Raw genomic sequence first — 24,055 nt, forward strand, 5'->3', positions numbered from 1 at the left:
TTCTCCAACTGAGATAGCTGAGAGGGCTTAAAGGAACATACCATGTAATTTTTTTTTTTAAGAATAAATCTTAGATTGAAAGAATTAAAATTGAAAAAAATAACCAACTTTGTCCATATCCATAGGCAATAAAAGAAACTACTCATATGAGTAACAATTAGGCTGAAATCTCATCTTAGAACTACCACTTAATCTTATTTTGTGAAAGAATATTGTGAGTTCTTCGGTAATTGCTTTCTTGATCTGCTTTAGGTTCGATAATTCTCTTCCACTGCTTTTAATTGTGTGAAAGTATGTTTATTAAAGTACTAATGAGACCAAAGCCATACTGATTAAAAATAGAATTATTCATTTAAACCTTTTGAAATTATGAAATGAAAGGTAGGTTCTAATAATGTAAGATAAATCCTGCATGTCTAATAGTCTAATAAGTTGTTTGCTGTGTGCCTAGTTTTGTTTTTTTCAATAGTTTATTTCAGATCTGTTGATGTTACAAAATTTTTATGAAATGAAACTTTTTTTTTTATCATAAAAGCAATTTATCCTAAGAGCTCTAGGCAGGGTGCTTCCTCCCTAGTGATTTTTATAGCATCTAATTAATAAATACAGCGCTGCCTAGGCAATGCATATTGAGAGTAGGCTTTGCTTATTGTCACCCTTCATAAATTTTAGAATGTTTGCGATTGAGGTTTTTTTCTTCCCTGCTCTCTTTTTCCTGCTCACTGACTTGAATCATGGCCATCTTCCTTTCCTTTGGAACTGCATTTTAAAATCTGACTTTTAGCCCAGGACCAGATGGCTTCACAGGTGAATTCTATCAAACATTTAGAGAAGAGCTAACACCTATCCTTCTCAAACTCTTCCAAAATATAGCAGAAGGAGGAACACTCCCAAACTCATTCTATGAGGCCACCATCACCCTGATACCAAAACCAGACAAAGATGTCACAAAGAAAGAAAACTACAGGCCAATATCACTGATGAACATAGATGCAAAAATCCTCAACAAAATACTAGCAAACAGAATCCAACAGCACATTAAAAGGATCATACACCATGATCAAGTGGGGTTTATCCCAGGAATGCAAGGATTCTTCAATATACACAAATCAATCAATGTGATACACCATATTAAGAAATTGAAGGAGAAAAACCATATGACCATCTCAATAGATGCAGAGAAAGCTTTCGACAAAATTCAACACCCATTTATGATAAAAACCCTTCAGAAAGTAGGCACAGAGGGAACTTTCCTCAACATAATAAAGGCCATATATGACAAACCCAGAGCCAACATCGTCCTCAATGGTGAAAAACTGAAACCATTTCCACTAAGATCAGGGACAAGACAAGGTTGTCCACGGTCACCACTATTATTCCACATAGTTTTGGAAGTTTTAGCCACAGCAATCAGAGAAGAAAAAGAAATAAAAGGAATCCAAATCGGAAAAGAAGAAGTAAAGCTGTCACTGTTTGCAGATGATATGATACTATATATACAGAATCCTAAAGATGCTACCAGAAAACTACTAGAGCTAATCAATGAACCTGGTAAAGTAGCAGGATACAAAATTAATGTACAGAAATCTCTTGCATTCCTATACACTAATGATGAAAAATCTGAAAGTGAAATTAAGGAAACACTCCCATTTACCACTGCAACAAAAAGAATAAAATACCTAGGAATAAACCTACGTAAGGAGACAAAAGACCTGTATGCAGAAAACTATAAGACACTGATGTAAGAAAATAAAGACGATACAAACAGATGGAGAGATATACTATGTTCTTGGATTGGAAGAATCAACATTGTGAAAATGACTATACTACCCAAAACAATCTACAAATTCAATGCAATCCCTATCAAACTACCACTGGCATTTTTCCAGAACTAGAACAAAAAATTTCATAATTTGTATGCAAACACAAAAGACCCCAAACAGCCAAAGCAATCTTGAGAAAGAAAAATGGAGCTGGAGGAATCAGGCTCCCTGACTTCAGAGTATACTACAAAGCTACAGTAATCAAAACAGTATGGTACGGGCACAAAAACAGAAATATAGATCAATGGAACAGGATAGAAAGCCCAGAGATAAACAGACGCACCTATGGTCACCTTATTTTTGATAAAGGAGGCAAGAATATACAATGGAGAAAAGACAGCCTCTTCAATAAGTGGTTCTGGGAAAACTGGTCAGCCACATGTAAAAGAATGAAATTAGAACACTCCCTAACACCATACACAAAAATAAACTCAAAATGGATTAAAGACCTAAATGTAAGGCCAGACACTATAAAACTCTGAGAGGAAAACATAGGCAGAACAGTCTATGACATAAATCACAGCAAGATCCTTTTTGACCCACCTCCTAGAGAAATGGAAATAAAAACAAAAGTAAACAAATGGGACCTAATGAAACTTAAAAGCTTTGCACAGCAAAGGAAACCATAAACAAGACGAAAAGACAACCCTCAGAATGGGAGAAAATATTTGCAAATGAAGCAACTGACAAACGATTAATCTCCAAAATTTACAAGCAGCTCATGCAGCTCAATATCAAAAAAACAAACAACCCAATCCACAAATGGGCAGAAGGCCTAAATAGACATTTCTCCCAAGAAGATGTACAGATTGCCCACAAACACATGAAAGGATGCTCAACATCACTAATCATTAGAGAAGCGCAGATCAAAACTACAATGAGATATCACTCCACACCAGTCAGAATGGCCATCATCAAAAAAACCTACAAACATTAAATGCTCGATAGGGTGTGGAGAAAAGGGAACCCTCTTGCACTGTTGGTGGGAATGTAAATTGATACAGCCACTATGGAGAACAGTATGGAGGTTCCTTAAAAAACTAAAAAAAGAACTACCATATGCCCCAGCAATCCCACTACTGGGCATATACCCTGAGAAAACCATGATTCAGAAAGAGTCATGTACCACAATGTTCATTGCAGCTCTATTTACAATAGCCAGGGCACGGAAGCAACCTAAGTGTCCATCGACAGATGAATGGATAAAGAAGATGTGGCACATATATACAATGGAATATTCCTCAGCCATAAAAAGAAACAAAATTGAGTTATTTGTAGTGAGGTGGATGGACCTAGAGTCTGTCATACAGAGTGAAGTCAGAAAGAGAAAAACAAATACCGTATGCTAACACATATATATGGAATCTAAAAAAAAAAAAAAAGGTTCTGAAGAACCTGGGGCAGGACAGGAATAAAGACACAGACATAGAGAATGGACTTGAGGACACAGGGAGGGGGAAGGGTAAGCTGGAACGAAGTGAGAGAGTGGCATGAACATATATATATTACCAAATGTAAAATAGATAGCTAGTGGGAAACAGCCGCATAGCACAGGAAGATCTGCTCAGTGTTTTGTGACCACCTAGAGGGGTGGGATAGGGAGGGTGGGAGGGAGGGAGATGAAAGAGGGAGGAGATATGGGGATATATGTATATGCATAGCTGATTCGCTTTGTTATAAAGCAGAAACTAACACACCATTGTAAAGCAATTATACTCCAATAAAGATGTTAAAACAAAATATGTCTTTTAAATGCTTTTTTCTGCCTTTGTATTACTTGGTTTCATGTACCTCTTATCTTTTTATTTGCTGTCCATATCAGTTTCAGGTTTGTTGTATTTTAAAGTCAGTGACTTTAAACATTTAGTCAATTTTTTTCCTACCTTTTCTGGTTACCTCCCAATCACATGTATTTTGATTGATTACTTTGAAAGCACAGCAGCAGTTTCCTTTTCGAGAGCTCGGCGCATACCTGTAGCAAGGCCAGCCCACTCCTCAGTGGACTGCCTGTGGGTTGCCTCTTTGTCCCTCTCATCATTGCCTGAGGCGAGGCCCCCTCACTGATCCCCTGAGTACTATGCTTCTTGCCCCCAACTCCCGCCTCTCCTTGTCAGCTCCTTCTTGCCCTCCTCATGCTGTAGCCAGCCGATCTTACTAGAAGGCAAATCTCCACTGTCCCTCAGTGCTTAAAATCCTTTACTACCAACCCCTTGTCCACCAGATGCAATCCAAACTTCTTGGTGTGCATAAAAACCCCTGCATAAGCTGACCATTCCCACCTGCCTAGCCAGCCTCCTCTCTCCCTACAACTGCTCACACCCTCCCCTAGCCAATGACTCCGGCCACATCAAACGCAACATTCCAGGTGCAGGGAACAGGCTGAGCACAGGCATGGAGTTGAACAGTATAGCAATGCTTTAGCAACGGAGTGATAGGAAGTGGTCCACTGCGGAGCACCAGTGCAATATTGCCATGGATGTGTGCCCGAGCCCTGCTGCTTGGTTGAGGAATGGTGATGAAGGGATCATCAAGCCACTGTCTCTCCAAAGGGAGAGGAAAGCTGCTTCTAAAGAGCTTGCCATTACCCACACCTGTACTCTGATGCCCTCCACTGTTTCTTTCCCCAACCTCAGCCTGCGACGGTGATCACTGGGGGCCTCACTGCAGCAGTCGGTGCCAGTGCAAAAACGGGGCTCTGTGCAACCCCATCACGGGGGCTTGCCACTGCGCTGCGGGCTTCCGGGGCTGGCGCTGCGAGGAGCGCTGTGAGCAGGGCACGTATGGTAACGACTGTCACCAGAGATGCCAGTGCCAGAACGGAGCTACCTGCGATCACGTGACGGGGGAGTGCCGCTGCCCACCCGGCTACACTGGAGCCTTGTAAGTGACTTGCTGCTGAGCAGCATAGCAGAGCCCACCCACCCTCTCTGTTCATGCTCCTGGTATATTCCTGCGCTTCTGTTTCTATTGCTGCCTGAAGAGTTACTGAGGGAATAGGACCCCAGGCCCAGATGTGGAGATGAGCAGTGATGGCCACTAGGTGCTCCTGCTGTTTGCTGTAGAGCATCAGAGCCCAGCCAGAGCCTCAGAGCCAGCTTCCATGCCTTCTTTTGGCAGAGCAGAGGTGGAGAGGGCCAGGATGCTGTGCTGAATGGCAATATTTGGGGTTGTTGGGGCAGGTTTGGGTTCCGCTTTGATACTCCCTCAATTGCATTCATTTTACACTGCCGGCTGTTAATGGTCCACGTTGTTCTGCTCTGTTAATTAGCTGGATAAAGCTGGGTGGGTTCAGTGCCTTAGAGAAGAAGGAAGGCGAAAGACGTCAGAAATAGTCCATGATGAAAGGTTAGCTGGGTTATTTAATGTCCATAGATATGTACGTTGCTTTGTGAATATGAAAGTACATATATCACATCTGTGCAGGATATGTGCACACAGTTTAATTCTTTCTGGAGAACACTAAAGCAGTTACTTAATCTCTACTACTTTATTTTGTGGGAAGGGCATTCTTCGGTTTGCTTGTATTAGCAAACAGGCTAAGAGGCAGAATTTGCCAAAAAAAAAAGTAGGAGATAAAAAAATTTTCTTCCCTTAATGAGAAAATTACACTTGTAAGTCACAGAACTAGAACTTGAAAAAAATGTGGCTGACTAGGTAAATGCTTCCTGCTGACAGTGTTAGGGCTATACAAGTAGAGCTAAGGAAAAAATTGCATTAGCCAAGAAAGCCCTGATTTTCAGAAGAATGGATGATCATCTCAGACTATTTGTTAATATTGCTTTTATGGGTTTTTATCAAGGCCACAGTTGAATAGGGCTTTGGGAAACTTGCAGCAATTTTACAGGAGAGTAAAAAAGACAATTAAAGGCTTAGGGAAGAAGGTGTATTCATACAATATGGGGTGGGGGCTTGTCATTCTGAAGAAGAGAACGCTGAAAATTGATTATGAAGATTTTGTACACTAATGGGGTGATGTGTAGATGTTTCAGTCTCCTTTGAGGTTAGAACAAACACACCAAATAGACTTCCAGTGTAACCCATGAGCTTTATAAAAGTTACATGGAAAGTTCCTGTCACCAGGGAGCGTGTGGCCCACAAGAGTCATCCTTGGTGCTCTCTGATAGGACAGATTCTCTTCAAATTGAAATGGTTTCATTAGAAAATATCCCAAAACATGGGAGTTCCTTGGTGGTCCAGTGGTTAGGACTCCGTGCTCTTACTGCCGAGGGCCTGTGTTCAATCCCTGGTCAGGGAACTAAGATCCCACAAGCCTAGCATTGTTCCCCACCCCCCCAATCAAAAAAGCTAATCACTCAGAAGATATCCCCAAACAAAGGGAAGGGCTAGGTGACCCCTCAAAGACCCTTCCGGCCAATATGATTGATGCCCTTGATGTTAATGAAACGAACAGTACTGGACAGAGAAACCTGGTCTATTTTAGGGCCGTGGGTGCTGCTGTGTCTGTGAACCTAAGGGTTGTGTGGTTGGGTAAATCATGGTGTCCTTTGTCACATGTTAATCCCTCAGCTGTGAGGATCTTTGTCCCCCTGGCAAGCATGGGCCACAGTGTGAGCAGAGATGCCCCTGCCAAAATGGAGGTGTATGTCATCACGTCACTGGAGAATGCTCGTGTCCTTCTGGCTGGCTGGTAAGCTCACTTCCACCCTCCCAAAGCACCCTGTTCCAGGATACTCAAGTGAAAACGCATGTGGAGGACTTTGGTACAAAAGAAAGTTACATTGATGGTTAAAGATTCCAAAATTGGAAATACCTGACCATTTCAAAGCTGGAATTTTTCAGTCCAGAGAAGGCAGAAGGTGATTAAATCCTGAACTTGAAGTGTACTAAGGGTCCTCATGGAAAAGATAGTAGGCCATCTGTCCTGCATTTCCCCTCAGGATATAAAAAGGGAATATCTTGCCTTACACATGACAGCAAGAGCTGTCAAACCCTGCAAATATTTAAATAAGCATTTTCATAATTATGCTCTATGGATCATTAATATTCTTTGGGAACATTATTCTCAACAGGTTAAGTGTTATGTGAAAAAGTTATTCGGTCTTATGAATCTGGAGACACATTGAGGAAAGCCAAGTTTTCCAAGTATTGCAGAACTTCTCAGAGGTTTTAGTATGATACTTTAAGAGGAAGCTATATCTCACCACACTTCCCAAACTTTGACTGTGATACTCTGTCTTTTTCTTTTTAATAATTAATTTATTTTTATTATTTATTTATTTATTTATTCTTTTCGGCTGCGTTGGGTCTTTGTTGCTGTGTGAGGGCTTTCGCTAGTTGCGGTGAGTGGGGGCTACTCTTCGTTGTGGTGCGTGGGCTTCTCATTACTCTTTATGTAGTGTCTCACAGGCTTAATGTTATGTGGAATAAAAAATGTCAAAGCTGGTTTACTAAGTAGATTACTCTGAAATCAGGAAATAACATTGGTTCGTATTTCTCTGAGTTGGTTTGTGTGTAAGTCTGCTTGAAGGCAGAAGAGTGAATGACCAATGTCTATTTCCTTCGTTAACATACAGAAAATAAAAGAACAATTTACTGGATGATTACCTTCCATCTCCATGAACTGTAGTGAAGCTGTTCTTGCAGGGGTTCAAGTGACTTAATTGCCAAATCCAGTAACAACTCCTCTCTTCTCATTCCGCTTCACTTCTTTTGACTCTGTTGCTCATCCATCTCCCTTTCCTAATCTCTTTTCCCTCCACTTCTTTGATAATCCTTTGTCCTACCTCTCTTACTAAAAATCTCTTTTCCTAATTCCCCTTCTTTTACATACTGCTTTCTTACAGTATTTCCTTGGTTCCAGTCTTATCTTTCTCTTTTGCCACTATAAATCTTTTCTGGAAAACTCATTAGGATCCATGGCTTTAACAATCATCTGCTGATTTTCCCAAACCTTGACTTTCCCTCACTTGACCACAGATGTGTATTTGATGTGTCTGCCTTAGGAGCCAGACATGGGATGGGACTGGTTTGGGATTGCCCTTGTTGTAGGCATGGAGCAAAGGAGACCTAGAGTCCACTTCCTGGTGAGAATCACAGGAAGTAAGGTTGAGTTCAAGATGTTAAGACCACTGGGACAAGTGGAAAAGAGATATGAGAACCAAGGCGAGAGCTGGAAATGGTAAGTGGTCAAGACAAGGAAGCAGAGCATGGGGAAACTCTATGAAGCAATGGAGTCAGTGCAAGAGGGCCTTTTATTGATGCCTCATGGTGAGGTGAACAGGGGAGTTATTGAAGGACTACTGAGCTGGAAGCAGGCCCATCAAAATCAGTGTTCATAGAACCAAATTTGTTGTACCCCTAATCCTTTGTTGTACCGCAATTCCTTTTTTACCTTTTTTATCCTCATAAAAACCAACACTTCTTTTTTAGTTGCCCAAGGTAGAAATGCTGAATTATCTTTGACTCCTTCTCTTCTTTTATTTCTTATATTCAACGTTTTGCCAACACTTGTCGTTGCTTGGTCCTTGGCAAGGGATGGATTTTGCTGGGATAGCAGAGTGTCCAGGGAGCTCTGTGTTCTTTGGATGAGGAGCTATAGGCATGTTCCTCCTAGGATTTTTGTGTAGACATTGTCTGTAGAGTTGCCTCATCTTGAGATTGAAGCTTTGTTCTTCTTCTGGGTCGGGGTGGTCATGATGTGGGATAGTGGTAACCACAAGCTTGGACCGTGAGTCCCAGTAGGTGGGCAGATGGCCCTCTCCATCAGCCCAGTGGAGCCTCCCCAATACTCTGGGGCCCCTACCTTGATAGATGTTTCTTACTGAATGTTTCAGGTCATTTTTTTATGTGCATAGCTGAGCTTCCAACTTACACTTCTCTTTACAACATTTTCTTTGTGCAATCATCCTAGGTACTTTTCATGATGAATATATATTCCTATCACACATACACATGTATGTATTTCAACTAATAGGAATAATGTGAGCAAATAGCTTTAAGTAGGACATTAATCCTTATTTATAAACAATATTTCAACAGCATCTCTGAAGCTTATGTGGGACCATTACAAAATGTGAGTAGTTAGTCCCTGAGAGAGTGAGAATTTTCACCAGAACCCCTGCTTATCATGGATTAACCCTTGGCGTGTTATTCCTTTAGTCATATTAATATGTTGTGCTAGAATGGAGGGGTCAGAGCTATTTTTACATCTTTCTCCCTCACCATGTTGTGAGCTAGTTAAAGGTTGTGACTTTATCTTTGATTCTCAGAGCTTAACATGATGCCTGGCACATAGATGATTCTCAGTTAAGCATTGATTTGAATCACCTCTCAAAGGCTTTTTCAGTTCCAAGATTCTGGAAGAACTTTCCTCATTGGTAGATAACTAGAAACCACCAGAGGAGACTTAATTAGCACACCAACTGCCTTTGTAGATAGCCAGGAGTTAGAGGAAATGTATTTTCTTACACTACCCAGAATAAACATTTACAAAACCATCTGGTGTTCGCTAGCCTCCAATGTCAGAGTGCCCACAGTCTGTCTTTTTTATAGAGAAGGAGGACAAAGCAACAGCTTCCAACAGTTAAAAACATTGTAAAAATTCCTGTTACTTGGGATATGTTGTTTGCTGAAACAGTAACTCCAGTAAATAGATGATAAGCTACAAGCCCAAGTTATGTAGACGAGTGAAGTAGAAAATAGTAGAATATTTCATTGACTTATTGGCAAAGTATCTTATGCTTCTCCACATAGTACTGGAATAAATATGACAGTGTCTGACAAGACAGACAGCCTCTAGGGTGAGGAGATGTGTCCAAGTTACTCTCTCGATTTTTCTCCCCATGAAATAGGCTTTCCTATTGATCTTGGCCCAACAATGTTTGTTGAACCTGCTGAAAATAGAAGTGTATTTTCTTCTGAAATAAAATGTCTAGGTTCATTTCCGCTGAAGTATTTCTTAGGCAATGTTATCATTAATTCAGGTACAAAAAAATGTCAGTCTTTTCTTATGCTTCCTTGTAAGAAATAAAACCAATGATAAAGTGTATTTTCTCTAGAACATATGGTGAAGCATTTGGATATTCCATTTGGGCCAGATGTTGTCATTTATGAAATGGATGCTCAATAAGTATTGTTGACTTACTGTACATGTAAGACACAAGGAAGAACACTTCGGAGGATTTGTAAATTCCGTAGGTTTCCATAATAATTTGATGTAACTTTATTTTTTTAATATAGGTATTTCTTAAGATTACTATTCTGCCACCTATGAGTATATCTTGAGATTTAGGCTTACTAAGCAAATAAGTCAATTTAGAATTTCTAACACTTTTGAGATGATGAACAGAGTGTATGTGTTCTAAAATCTCCTTTATCTAATCTTCTTGCAGCCCTGTTCCTATATCCCTCCTCCCTTTTTTTCCCCCCTCTTTTCTCCCTTCTCCTTTGGCCCTTCCCTGGCTGGGGGCCCATCTAATTTCCCAAGTCTCTTTGAATGCAGGGCACAGTGTGTGGTCAGCCTTGCCCCGAGGGTCGCTTTGGAAAGAACTGTTCACAAGAATGTCAGTGCCATAATGGAGGGACGTGTGATGCCACCACGGGCCAATGTCACTGCAGTCCCGGATACACGGGGGAACGGTAAGGGACATCCTTGTGCTTCTCTGACTGTTTGTAATGGTGTGAAAGGAGAGCTTGGAGCGTCCAGGGAACCCGTGTACTACCATTTGTCTGTGACGATTCTGTAATCATCCAAGAAGCATCTGTAAGGTATCAGTGTGTTTGACAGATTCCTTCCCAACTCAGTGCATAGAAACTGGATCATAGACAGCAATGGTGAATTGAAGATATTATATTATATTTTTAAAAAATAATAAAATATCAGAACCCATGATGGATGAGTTCTATACAGTTAAGTGTTTAGGACAGCCACTTCAAGCACCAATACTTTTTACATTTTAAAGATTTTTGGCTAGATTTATTTTAAAATGGGATGTGTACTTAGGTATCTTTAAAAAGTATGTCAGGCATAAAGTTACCTTCTTATAATGCTGTGTGCTCTTAAGAATAGCAGTCGTTTGGTTTTTTTTGATATTGAACTGCATGAGCTGCTTGTGTATTTTGGAGATTAATCTTTTGTCAGTTGCTTCGTTTGCAAATATTTTCTCCCATTCTGAGAGTTGTCTTTTCGTCTTGCTTATGGTTTCCTTTGCTGTGCAAAAGCTTTTAAGTTTCATTAGGTCCCATTTGTTTATTTTTGTTTTTATTTCCATTTCTCTAGGAGGTGGGATGAAGTGAGAGAGTGGCATTGACATATATACACTACCAAACGTAAAATAGATAGCTAGTGGGAAGCAGCCACATAACACAGGGAGATCAGCTCAGTGCTTTGTGACCACCTAGAGGGGTGGGGTAGGGAGGGTGGGAGGGAGATGCAAGAGGGAGGGGATACGGGGATATATGTATACATATAGCTGATTCACTTTGTTGTACAGCAGAATCTAACACACCATTGTAAAGCAATTATACTCCAATAAAGATGTTAAAAAAAAAAAAGGATAAAAAAAAAAAAGAAGAACAGCAGTCGTTTCATTGTGCAGTGCTGATAGAGTAAGACCCTGTGGGACTCACAGGGCTCTCTGGTTGCACGTGATACTCGTGTGGTGCGTGGTTTTTACACCCACTGCTGGTCCTTTTTTGTGTTAGGTGGTAAAGTGTTACCCAGAGTGCTTTTATGGCTTCTAATTAGCTCTTTAATCAATAACCAAGCTTGCTAGATGTGTGTGTAAAATTAGAGAAAGAGGCTTGAGAGGCAGAAGAGTATAATAGCCAAAAACAAAGATTTTGGAACCTGTGTCCTTGGAAACATCCTAATCTATAATGTTCAAATAAATAACTGTACTTTCCTCTAGGGTTGTTATAAGGATTAAATGAGTACATTAAAGCATTTAGAACAGTGCTGAAACTTGCAGATATTAGCTATTATTGTAGTGGAGTGATTTCTATGAGCTGTATAAATACTAGCGATTATTAATTTGAGTGATGTCTAGAAACTATATAGATACTAGGTATCATTATTTTTTTGGTGATATCTGTGAATTAAGAATTCCTTTAACCTTCCTCTCTAATTTTTTTCTTTCTAAAATTCTGGTCTAATTTTATGACTTTTAATATGATACTGTAGGGTGTTTCCCCCCCACACACACTTAAGACTCTACACTTCCTTATTAAATTTATTTATAAGTATTTTGTAATTTTTGAAAAATCCCATTTAAGTTTTTAATTGGATATTTCTGGATAAAGAAGAACTTGCCTTTGAATATTTTTTTATTTAGCCACTCTACCAAACTTCTTAGTTAATTCTCATGTTATTTTTAGCAAATACTATGGTTATTTTATCATCTACAAATAAAGACAAGTTAGGCTCTTCTTTTCAAGATTTGTAATGATTATTTCGTTTTCTTGAGTTGTTGCATTAATTTAAACCTCTGAATGAATGTTGACAAATAGAGGTAATAGTGGGAATTCCTGTCTTCTTCCTAATTTTATTGGAAATGGCTCCAGTATAGTTTCATGTTTGTTACTGTCTTTTTCATGCTTCAGTAGTTTTTTTTTTTAAGATTTTTTTTGATGTGGACCATTTTTTAAATCTTTATTGCACTTGTTACAATGTTGCTTCTGTTTTATGTTTTGGTTTTTTGGCCGGGAGGCACGTGGGATCTTACCTCCCCGACCAGGGATCGAACCCGCACCCCCTGCATTGGAAGGTGAAGTCTTAACCACTGGACCACCAGGGAAGTCCCCTTGAGTAATTTTTTTTTTTAATTCCTATTTTTATTAGGAACTTTTGTTAGTAGTATCTGTTTCATTTCATGAAAGACTTTTTCATCTTTTGTTAATATAACTACATATTTTCCTTAGTTTTTTGATGTTATGCATTATTGACACCTTTAGCATATGGTTTTTACAACATGTAATTGGGCTACTCAGAGAGTTTTTGTGCCCTACATCCTGGTTTATGATTGTATTTTGGAAAATGATGTTGTTAGATGAGTTCTGGATCCATGTGGCATTAACATCTTAATATAGAAAGATGAGTCAGGAAAGGAGAGGCATGGGACCAAGCAGAGCCCTAAATAATAGTTCTGTGTAATATTTTTGGACCATAAAAATTTAAATATAATAGTTTTCTTGCCCTGTAGGGATTTAAGTCTCAAATTCAAGGAAACACAAAATCAACAAACATACAGGCAGGCTTATACTTATCTTATTTAGAATACAGGGAAAGAGGATAACAGCTAATTTTCAGGTGAGTTTTAGATTTGAGGCTAAGCCGACAAAGAGCTAGAGAAAGAGAAGGAAAGTGAAGAGGGAACTTGCTTCTTGACTTGTTTTTATAACTGTTGTTTTTCCGATGAACTGATGACATGACTCCTGTTTTCAATTCTGCTCTCACTATCTGGGTTCAAGAGTTAACACACATGCAGACACACACACACACAACACAATGACAACAAGCACATCTGTCATCGTGAAAGGGAAACAATAAGTGGTTATAGAACGATCTGTGGCAGGAGGTTTGGGGAAAGCAGCCCAAAGGCCTGGGGACTTGCCATTTCCCCTGTTTTGAGAAGTCAGCGAAACTTGATCACTGAGGTCAGGCCAGAGGGAAGCAGGTACCACAGCAGGCAGCTGGCCCAGAGCGTACCCAGGATGTGGCGACGGCCCTCCCACCCAGAGAGAAAACAGAACAAACAAAACGGGCACCTTGTAAGCAGGCAGAGCAGATCATGGGATGCCCCCATAATAGGCTGTAGGGTTTGTGGGACGGTTGAGAGGACAGCATGGTGAGGAAACCTCATGCGGCACAGCCAAGTATGAGTGGAGAGAGCATGGCTTTCAGATCCTGACAAAAATTCTTCTGAAGGGGTTAAAAGAGTGTTCTTAATGCTGATGGGTTGTCATGGCATCATCGCACTGGGGCCTTTGATGGCCTAGCATGAGTCCATGTACATAATTGGTGCTCCTTACGCGTAAGCTGAGTGGAGAGATCCGTGGATCAGTTATGGACTCTGTTAAGGTGAAGCCCAAGATAGTCCTGCCACACTGTCTTCTGTACCACCCTGAAAGTGAAGAAGAATGTGGGCCAAAGGAGGTGAAGTCCAAAATTGGAGACAGGAATTGGGGGGATACAGAACTGGCCTTCAGTGGAGGAACTCTTTCCTGCTTCTGGGATTGTGGAAAAGTTGGCTCTTTCCCAGTGTTCCTTATATTTCCCCAGAGCAGCAGTTCTAGATGTTTGAAAGGTAGGCAGCCGATCTATTGATCCCAGTTTAATGAGGAATGTGATTCTTTCACACTAAATCATGGTTTGGCCCAGTTATTCAGGTCACTCTTGGAGGGCCATGCTCAAAAGGACAAAGGAGAAAAAGGAAGCTGGCACCCCTTATGTGCTAACTCACTTCCTTTTCCATAAGTTCACAGTGAGATGCAATATGATAATCGAAATCATATTCAAACAAGCCTGTGACCCTCATTGGTTTGGATATTGGTGTCATGTTTTATTAGGTTATCTCTACTTAATGCTTGTCCATTTTTCCCAATTCCAGGGTATTATTCAAAATCTAAAAAAATAAAATAGGAACTTCACATTTTCATATTTCTACCATGGCCAATATTTACTGCTTTATTTTTATTTTATTTATATTTATTGCCTCTCTGCCATCTCTCCTAAGAAAATATTTCCTCTTTTAATGACTTCTAAGATTACTTTTCTTATTCCACATGGGACCACAAAAGCAACATTAAGGGCATAAAATTCATTGGGAAATGATGCTTCTTTTAGAAAAAGGAGCCCAAAAAGGAGACAAGACTGCTTGACAAAGACTTAATTCAGCCAATGAGAAGGGTGTAAGCTACTTCATGATTGCATTTATTTTTAAGGTGGAAAATACCTACTTCTAGAAAGATATCCTACCATTTTGGTGTGGTAGGTGGAAGCAGACATAATTGTTATTAACAGAATTCTCTTACAAGTACAACATTGAGAAAAAAGAAGTGGGAAGGCAAACCAAACTTTACTGGCTACTTTAGTAAGTAAAATTCAAATGGCTTTTTGCCATTTAAAACAGAAACTCAGTGTGTTTAAGTATATGTTAGAAAGGTAAATATGGGTCAGGCCCAGCTATTATGGATTTTGTTTTCTCAGAGAGAAGGAAGTCCATGCCAAAATAGGACAGAATAGACACACTGCTCCCCTGTCATTTGGTGGCAGACGTTTTTCCATGCTTCACGTTTCTATCCTGTTCCCCACTTTTAGAGCTGTGCTTTTTCCTGAGTTAAAATCCTGGAGTCCAAAGCATAACATTTGGGTTTCTTTTAGTAATATTATTTACCTTGAGCATAACTTTTTCTTTTTTTCTGGTACTGCCTTGCAAGGACGTCTGGACAGACAGGTTGCCAAGCTGTCTTGCCAGCCTTTAGTGGAGCCATGAGGAGGCCCAATGATTGTCCTATAGCATTTCGTTCTCCAAAGTTTACATCTTTAAGGAGTAAACTAAGTGACTTGGCTTAGTAAAGCTTCTTACAAGTTAAAAATAGAGTACCTTTAAAAAATACTCTGGTCTAAAAATAGGTTTACTCATGTGTAACTTTGCAGCACACATCTGATTTTATGCTAAATAAACTTGGTTCAATTACTCCAGAACTTTTCTAATGCTTTGTTGAGTGGTTGATTTGAAGACTTTGCCATTGACAAGCCTGAAGATGTCTAGAGTCTGTGAAACCAAATTTGCAAGAGGCCCTTTTCCCTAAATATATGCCAGAACCAGAGTTAATGAGAAAAATATCAAAGGGTTCTCAAGATTTATTCTCTGCACTTAAATAGAATCCCATCCAGCCTTGATATTGTTAGTCCTCACACCCTATCATTAAAACTATGCAAAGCCTTGTGGAAAATGTTTGCTTTTCAGCCTCTTTGCTGTTGCTTTGAAGTCTGCTTGGATTCATTATCATGCACTTGCCCTTGCCCTGTACCCATTTGAAAAAATGCAGTTCTGACCTACATTTTGGACTCTGGGTTTGGCATGACTTGAGAGCCACATGGGAAGTGGCTTCTGAGACTCACAGAGGGTACCCTGCTTGTGGCAGCGCTCTGGGTAGGCGAGACCCTGGCTTCCTCTCCCTTGGCAGAAAGGGCTCCTTCTGCTACAGAAAGTCCCATCAAGTCACCTTGCCTGGTCAGAAAGAAACTTGGCTGGCCCAATAGCTAGTCTTGCGTTCCATGGAGCCATGATGATTTTCTCTTCTCGATTCCCTCCAGCAGCTCAGCTTCCCACCAGATCCAACTTACCTAGAGCATATCCTTATGCCGAGACCACACTGTTAGGCCATTTTTTAAAAGACAATAAAATGAATTTTTTTTCTTACTATTTAGTAGCCCTTCTTCCCAACAGAGGACAAAACCCCATTTAATGAAAATTTTATGTTAGAGAACTCCCAGCATCTCTACCGTCTCTTGGCAGGAGTTCCCCAGGTTGAAATTGAGGACACCTGATTTCAGTAGCTCAGACTTTCCCAAATCTAAGGAGGACTTTATTTAGTTACATAACTTTCTAAATGAGGAGCAATGATTGCCATTCAGCTTTGAAAAGAGCAGACACATGGCTGAAATTAAAAATTAATGTCAACATGAAAGCCAAGATAATTAATATTTTGTTTCAAGTTTGCTACAAAGTTTTCTCTTTGAAATGGGGAAAGCATATATCTTATTTTATTTTAATTGAAGATAGGTAATTTACAATGTTGTATTAGTTTCAGGTGTACAGCAATGTGATTATACATATTCTTTTTCAGATTCTTTTCCATTTTAGGTTATTAAGAGATATTAAGTATAGTTCCCTGTGCTATACAGGAGGTCCTTGTTGTTTACCTATTTTGTATATAGTGGTGTGTACCTGTTAATCCCAAACTCCTAATTTATCTCTGCCTGCCCACTACCCCCTTTGGTAACTGTAAGTTTGTTTTCTATGTCTGTGAGTCTGTTTCTGTTTTGTAAATGAGTTCATTTGTGTCATTTGTTTAGATTCCACATATAAGTGGTGTATGATGTTTGTCTTTCTCTGTCTGACTTAATGTGATAATCTCTATGTCCATCAATGTTGCTGCAAATGGTATTATTTCATTCTTTTTTAGAGAAAGCATATATTTTAATTCCCTAATGATGGGCTGGGACTCACACTAGGGCAGTTCATTTTCTCCCTTTCCTGGTATCTTCTAAAGTGCTATGTATGCCTTTAGCAAGGACTAAGTGTAAAACATGCTTTTCATCCCAAGCTCATAATTTTATTTTGTTTTTGTTTTTGCTATTTCTTTAAACAGGTCATACTACTGTTACTACTATAATTTATCTTAATTCTTTTCATATCTGTAATGGTACAATTACCAAATAAATGTCAAATCCAAAAATGATATCATTGTAAACATAACAAAGCCTATCTGAATCAACTGTTTATTTTCACAAGGCACTGACTAATCTATCTTACGCTCCCACCTCCTGCATGACAGGTGCCAGGATGAGTGTCCCGTTGGCACCTATGGAGTTCGCTGTGCAGAGACCTGCCAATGTGTCAATGGAGGGAAGTGTTACCATGTGAGCGGCTCCTGCCTCTGCGAAGCAGGCTTTGCTGGCGACCGCTGTGAGGCGCGCCTGTGTCCAGAAGGGCTCTACGGCATCAAATGTGACAAGTGGTGTCCCTGCCACCTGGACAACACTCATAGGTGAGGGTCAGCTGCCCCTGGCATGATGTGTCCTATTAAAGTTTTCACCGCAGTGTCCACTATTTAGAAGGAGGGATCGGCAGAGAAATTTCCACCCTGAGACCCTTCTTGCCTCTGGGTCATCCAGGGCAGGAACCACTAAGTAAACGGAAGTCTTTTCCACTTAATGGTCCAAGTAAGAAGTGCTAAAATTGTTAGATGGCCGTGGATGGATATGAAACCCTATTCTCTATTAATGGCCACCAGAAAATATTAAACTTGCTGAGGTTAGTAGAATGTATCCCTAAGAGAGGGATTTTGTGACATTCCCTTAGAAGCAAAGATACAATGAGAGACATAGGTTAAGCCCAGTTTAGTATGTAAAACTATCACAAAATGATTCTCACTGCAGCCTCTTTTACTTGACATCTGCCTAGCCAGGAAGTGTACTGGTGGAAGTTTTGTGACAGTGTGTCACGAGTCGTTGTCACATGTGAGATATGTGTTCAGAATTGATTACTTGGACATAGAATTCACAGGGGTCTTTTGGCTCAAAAATTTCTCGAAGAATTTATGAACAGAAAACCAAGATCCCACCCACTTTTCTGTACCTTGTCTGCCCCTGAAAATATCTATCCAACCATTTCTTCCTCTCCCTCCCCCAAAGACCAGATACATATCACTTAAAATTCTGGGCCTCGTTTGCATACTGCTGGAAAAGTTGAGTTTGACAAAAATGCAGTGCATTATATAGCAGTTCAGATGATACCAGAATTACCTTTATTTGCATTCAGCACAACTGTTACTTCATTTATGCTTCTGAAAGGTAACTTGTGACCACATCAAATCTCAAATGCACAAAAGTTAAAAGTAAATAGAAGCCTGTAGTTGGTCTCTTCTTTAAACCATTGTTGGGAGCCAAAAAAAGACTTTGCACTGTGTGTGTGTGTGTGTGTGTGTGTGCTGAAATACATTTTAGTGGGACATATCAAAGAAGTGCATTCTTAATGTGTCTCAAGCAACGTAGTAAGCTACTTTAGCAAACTTCTGGTTTTCTTCATTGGAAAATATTGCCACTCTTTACATGACAGTTTGGGGAGTAAAAACGAATAATCTCTGCAGGATTTTGTTTTTGTTTTTCAACTCTTTAATGTTGAAGGAGCTGGCAGGATTAGGGACAAGTCATGAGTTTGGCTCATTAGTTTGGCTCAAGTCATTAGTAATGGCTAAGGACTTTTTTATGCCAGTGTGCTGTTTCATTGTATACAGATGCAGCCTGAAATCAAATGGATTAATAAACCTATACAAAGGATCTCTGCTATGAGAAGAATTGGGGAAGCAGAGGAAATGTTGATTTTGTTGGAATTAGTTACCATATTAGTAGCTGCAAGGTGCAAGTGGACAGTTATTAGGTTGACATCAGTACCATATAATTTTGACATAGGTCATGTGTACCTAAGCACGTATATTTAACAAACAAGTACATGAACTTATTTGATAGTCACATAGATCAAAAGAACACTAAAATCTGTCTAATAATGTATAACAAATAATCAGAAGATTAAAAAACAATTAGCCTATGAAGTGGCTTCCCTAAATAATGAGAGCTATTTTTTAAAATTAGCTTGTACAAATTTCTTTTAAGACCAGTTGAATGTTGATTATATGACTCTGTCTTTTTGAATTCACAGTTGAAGCCACCCATCTATTCTTATATCTTGAACTTCTATGTAAAATTCCTAGAAACACAAGGTTCCCTTTGAACCAAAAGGCATAGAATCTTTGTATTAATTGAAAGTCTAACTTACCATTTAATCAGGCAAGAGTGTAGCTTGCTATTGCATAATACATGATGTATATTTATCCTAAAAGTCTTCATCATAATTAATGAAATAACTAAGGCAATGCACACTATCAGTTTACAGTGTCTTTAGGTAAATTTTTAGTTCTGTGGATATGTATGTATTGACATATATTGAAGCCGTATATTTGAGTAAGGGTTTGTATCAGTTAGTTTTGCTGCATAAAAAAAAAAACCTACCCTAAACTTAGTGGTCTAAAACAACAATTATTTGTTAACTGATGATTTTTTGCTTGATTCTTTGGGCTGGGCTCAGCTTGGTGGTTGTTCTGCTGGTCTGCCTATGTTCAGCTGGAAGATCAACTAGAATTCCTGGAATTCCTCACTGGAATTCCTCACTCACATGTCTAGCATTTAGCTGGGTGATGGGAGTGACTGAGCCATATGTCCCCAGCATCTAGCAGGTTAGCCTGGGCTTCTGTAAGTGGTGACTGGCTTCCAACAGCAGCAAGAGACAGGGCAAGCCCCAACATGCAAACACTTTTCAAACCTTTGGTTATGTCATGTTTGCTAATGTCCTTTTAGACAAAGCAGGTAACACAACCAAGTCCAGATTTGTTACACTCCACCTCTTAGTGGGAGGAGTTACAAAGCGTTTGTAGCCATTTTTATTTTGCAAGCTATCGTAAGGTTGAAATGAATGTAAATATATTTATAAGTGATATTAGTATTTTAAATTACAGCACTGTTATAGAGCCTAAGGACACTCTCTGTGAACTGGACTTCTTAAAACTAACTTTTATAGTGGAAATGATTTTGAACAGGAAAACAAAATTCAAGATTCACTGAGATTCCACATGGGATATGTATATTAACTCTTGTTAATAAGGACATTTAATAGCTGTGGGCAATCAGGGTGTGCCTATTTGCAAATGCCACCTAATTGTCGTATATCTGAGCATGAATAATATCTAAGGAAATGAATAAAAGGAAGTTCAATGATTCATTCTATTTTAGCCAGTATTATATGGGATACCTGTAATAATTTAACTCTTAAACTGAAAAACTTTACTAGAATATTTTTATCTAGTTATATATGTGTATAAAATGGTAGATATTCCTATCTGTGTTTAATCCAGTTTTCATATTACACAAAGCAATCTGTTCTTTAGAAAGAAATCAGGTAGGAGGATATGACCCTTCAACCTCCACTCTGCTGCTCTAACAACAACATGTAAATCTCATTACCAATTAAGCTACCTGCATGAGAACCCATCAAATGCCTCCAAAGTGCTCTGGCTTCCTACATATAATTACAAATTGCAGAATACTAATTTTGGTGTCAATCAATTTGAGAACCAGTGTGCTGCACTAATACTCAGTGGGGGGCATTGAATATCAATTTCTCTGCCTGCCTCTAGCTTAGTTCAATTCCCTGTCCCCAAATTGTCTATTCTGCTTAACATTTATATCTATACCATGAATATTATTTTCTATTTTTTAATGTAAAGTAATATTTTCTACCAAAAGATGTCCTTTTTTTAAATAGTATCTTAAGGTGAACTACTTTAACCAGTCCATCACTTGGAATATTTCTTTTCTTTTTGTCATATGTAGGGCCTTTCTAAAACAAACTTAAATTCGTCCATGCTTCTTGCACAATACAAGCTTTTATTGGTCCTGCTAACCCTTTTATCCTTGCAGTTTTAAAATTTAAATTTTAGCAATTCTTTTTCACATATAGCCCTCCTAGCAGGCGGCTATCAAACTTCCTTTTCCTTTGGTGTGAAAACAAAGAAAGAAATCTGGGTTCAAGTTTGATTCTGCCACTACCTGTGCAAGACTTTGAATAAATTCCTCTTTCCAGGTCTCTCTTCCCTCATTTATAAAATGGAATCGTACCTAACACTGTGAGCATTAAATGAAATCATGCACGTGGATTGCTTAGCATGGTGTTAGCATACATTCAGTGCTAGTCTGTGCATCCGCTTACAATATCACCATAAATGTCACTTAAGTGACTGTCTCCTGCAATTAATGGTGATTCCTTTTAAGTCATAAATTTGACATTTAAAAAACTAATTTTAGGGGAAATCTGGCCTTTGTATGCAGACATACAGATTATAATTTAACATTGCTAGATGACTTGGAGAGATCAGGGGAAGCAGATTCGTGTGGGAAAGCACAATCCCTGGAGTCAGACCCCGCCACACATCAACTGTGACAGTTTCACTTGTCACTCAATCAGTGCTTACCGTGGGCTACTGTGTCCACGGCCAGTGACAAAACACCCTGAATTCTTGTCCTCATGGAGCTGGAAGTCTAGAGGGGAAAGAAGACAGGGGAAGGATTATAAAAATAAACATAAGATTACAGATTGTGATAAGTGAGATGAGCAGGGTGCAATGAAAGAGAATAATAGGAAAGACCTAACTGAAACATGAGTGGTCAGGGAAGTCCTCTCTAAGTAAGAGAGATTTAAACTGAGCATGGAAGGAGAAGATGGAGAGAGCTAGGCCAGGAGTGGGGAGATAGCATTCCTGGCATATGGAATAGCCCATGTGAAGCCCTTAAGTTGAAAAACCTCAATGCTCTTACAAACTAAAAGAAATCTATTGCGGTTGAACATAGTAATAAAGAGAGAATAACGATGAAAGAAGAGGTTGGAAAGAAGGCAGTAGCCAAATGATGAAGGCCTATGGGCTATATTTAGGGTCATCATATATCTGGTGTCACAGGAACTGTTTGTTTAGGCCTATTGCCCTAATGTAATTATTAGTAACTCCCTCTTCACTCTTAAAAATGTCCTGGTTTAGACAATAAATAATCTTCACTCCAGCTGTATTAAACAGTATGGATTTTATTCTGAGTGTAGGCTTCAAAGGGAGTCTTTGACGAGTTTTAAGGAAAATGATACCATATGATCTACTTTTTAGGTGATGAGTCATGAGTGAATGCAGGGAAGAAAGTCGGAAGGCTATTCAGGAGTGTAGGAGACAGATGACCTTGCCTTGGAGTAGGATGGTGACACTGAAGATGGAGCGATGTGGATAGATTCAAGACATATTTTGGAGTTAGAATGGTTAGGTCCTAGTGATGAAGTCAATATGGGAGATGAGGGAGAAGGAGTTATCAAGAATAACTATGAGGTTTTTAGCTTAAACCACTGAGTGGCTGGTGGTGCCATTACTTCAGTGGAAAGCAGTTGAAAGGAAACACTGAGTGAGGAATGAAGAAAGGGAAGAACCAGAGCTCCGTGTTTGATGGTTAAATTTGAGAAGCCATGGAGATGCCAGGTATTTTGCCCGAGGATAAATAGCAGATATGTAGATCTGAGTAGTTCTAAGTTGATTTGAGATTCAAACTCTTGTCTTATGAGTCCAAACCTTATATACCCAAGAAACCATCTTAAATGTAGAGTTGTGCTTGAATATTTCTTCCTGCCGTGTTTCCTGAGTAATGCTTGTGACGGATGCTAGGCCTTTGCTTCTGGGCACTTAGTTACAATAGGGGCCTAAACGTATATTTAAATAAATTTCCAAAAATGAGTAACAAACTATCTAACCCACAGGCCTTTTTCTTTAAGAAAAAGGGATAGGAAATGAGCTTATGGGGTGTGGCTGAGACCCTCACTTGACAGATTAGGATGTCAGGCGCAGGGAGGTTATGTGTTTTCACTAATGTTGACCAGGTAGTGGGAGAGCTGGAATTTACAGCCTCAGTCTTCATCCCTTCCAGGTCATGGTTCTTTGCAGAAAGTCTATGAACAATCCTCTGGTGAGAGGTCATTTAGCAAATGTCTGGATGAAACAATGGGTTTTGTTGTTGGCCTGAGTTAAGGGGAGGGTTTTATCTCCATCAGGGGAGGAAGACCATCTTCAACAGTCTTCCAGTTGTGAGCAGAGCTAGTTTGATTGTTCAGATTTTCCTTTGGCGAGAAGCACATGTGTTTTGAGCGTTACAGAGCACCCTGTTGTGTGAGCCTCGCTAACCCGTGCCTCTTAGCGCAGCTGATGTGTCCATTTGCTATGGAGTGACAGCTGGCTGCCTGGCCCATCAATGCGACTGCTGTTTCAGGTAGAGACAGCTGCTCCGCCACCAGGTATGGGGAGCCGAGAGAAGAAATAGACTGAAAAGGTTGTTGCTTCTGGAGTTCCTTGGACATCACTCTGGTGAACTGACTTGGTAGTGTTCATTGGATGGAGTTCTTTAGATAGTCTCATCTAGTTGACGTCTTATCAAATTAGTGCTTTCACTTTACAAAAATTAAAATGAGTTTCAGACAAAAGGACACAGTTGTTTAGTGTCATCCTGCTAGAACATGATGCTGATTTCATGCAACATTTGTGGTACCAATCAGGTTTCAGCCGATTAATTAAATCATACCAAGACTGGGAATGAAGTTTAAATTATCGTGCATGGAATTACCCACACATTTAATGATCATGGCTAAAGCAACATTTGCACGGGCCTTGGGTGTCGTGTTTACCCGAGAGTGACTTGCTCCTTTCATCCACGTCTCTCAGCTGTCACCCCATGTCTGGAGAGTGTGCCTGCAAGCCAGGCTGGTCAGGACTCTACTGTAATGAGACATGTTCTCCTGGATTCTACGGGGAAGCTTGCCAACAGATCTGCAGCTGCCAAAACGGAGCTGACTGTGACAGTGTGACAGGAAAGTGCACCTGTGCCCCAGGATTCAAAGTGAGTGGCTTGGGCT

General features: G+C 39.7%; 1 protein-coding gene across 2 annotated transcripts in view; it reads left to right on the top strand.

Annotated features, from left to right (window-relative positions):
* Window positions 1–24,055, top strand: part of MEGF10 (multiple EGF like domains 10) — a 370,667-nt gene that overhangs the window by 307,706 nt on the left and 38,906 nt on the right. For both annotated transcript variants that reach the window (XM_068535791.1, XM_068535792.1), the window contains 5 exons: window positions 4,457–4,703; window positions 6,351–6,471; window positions 10,285–10,421; window positions 17,346–17,558; window positions 23,865–24,039. In XM_068535791.1, coding sequence (XP_068391892.1) covers window positions 4,457–4,703; window positions 6,351–6,471; window positions 10,285–10,421; window positions 17,346–17,558; window positions 23,865–24,039 — 893 coding nt within the window. The remainder of the gene's footprint in view (window positions 1–4,456; window positions 4,704–6,350; window positions 6,472–10,284; window positions 10,422–17,345; window positions 17,559–23,864; window positions 24,040–24,055) is intronic.

Source organism: Eschrichtius robustus, chromosome 2 (assembly GCF_028021215.1).
Source record: "Eschrichtius robustus isolate mEscRob2 chromosome 2, mEscRob2.pri, whole genome shotgun sequence".
In the NCBI taxonomy this organism is placed as follows: domain Eukaryota; kingdom Metazoa; phylum Chordata; class Mammalia; order Artiodactyla; family Eschrichtiidae; genus Eschrichtius; species Eschrichtius robustus.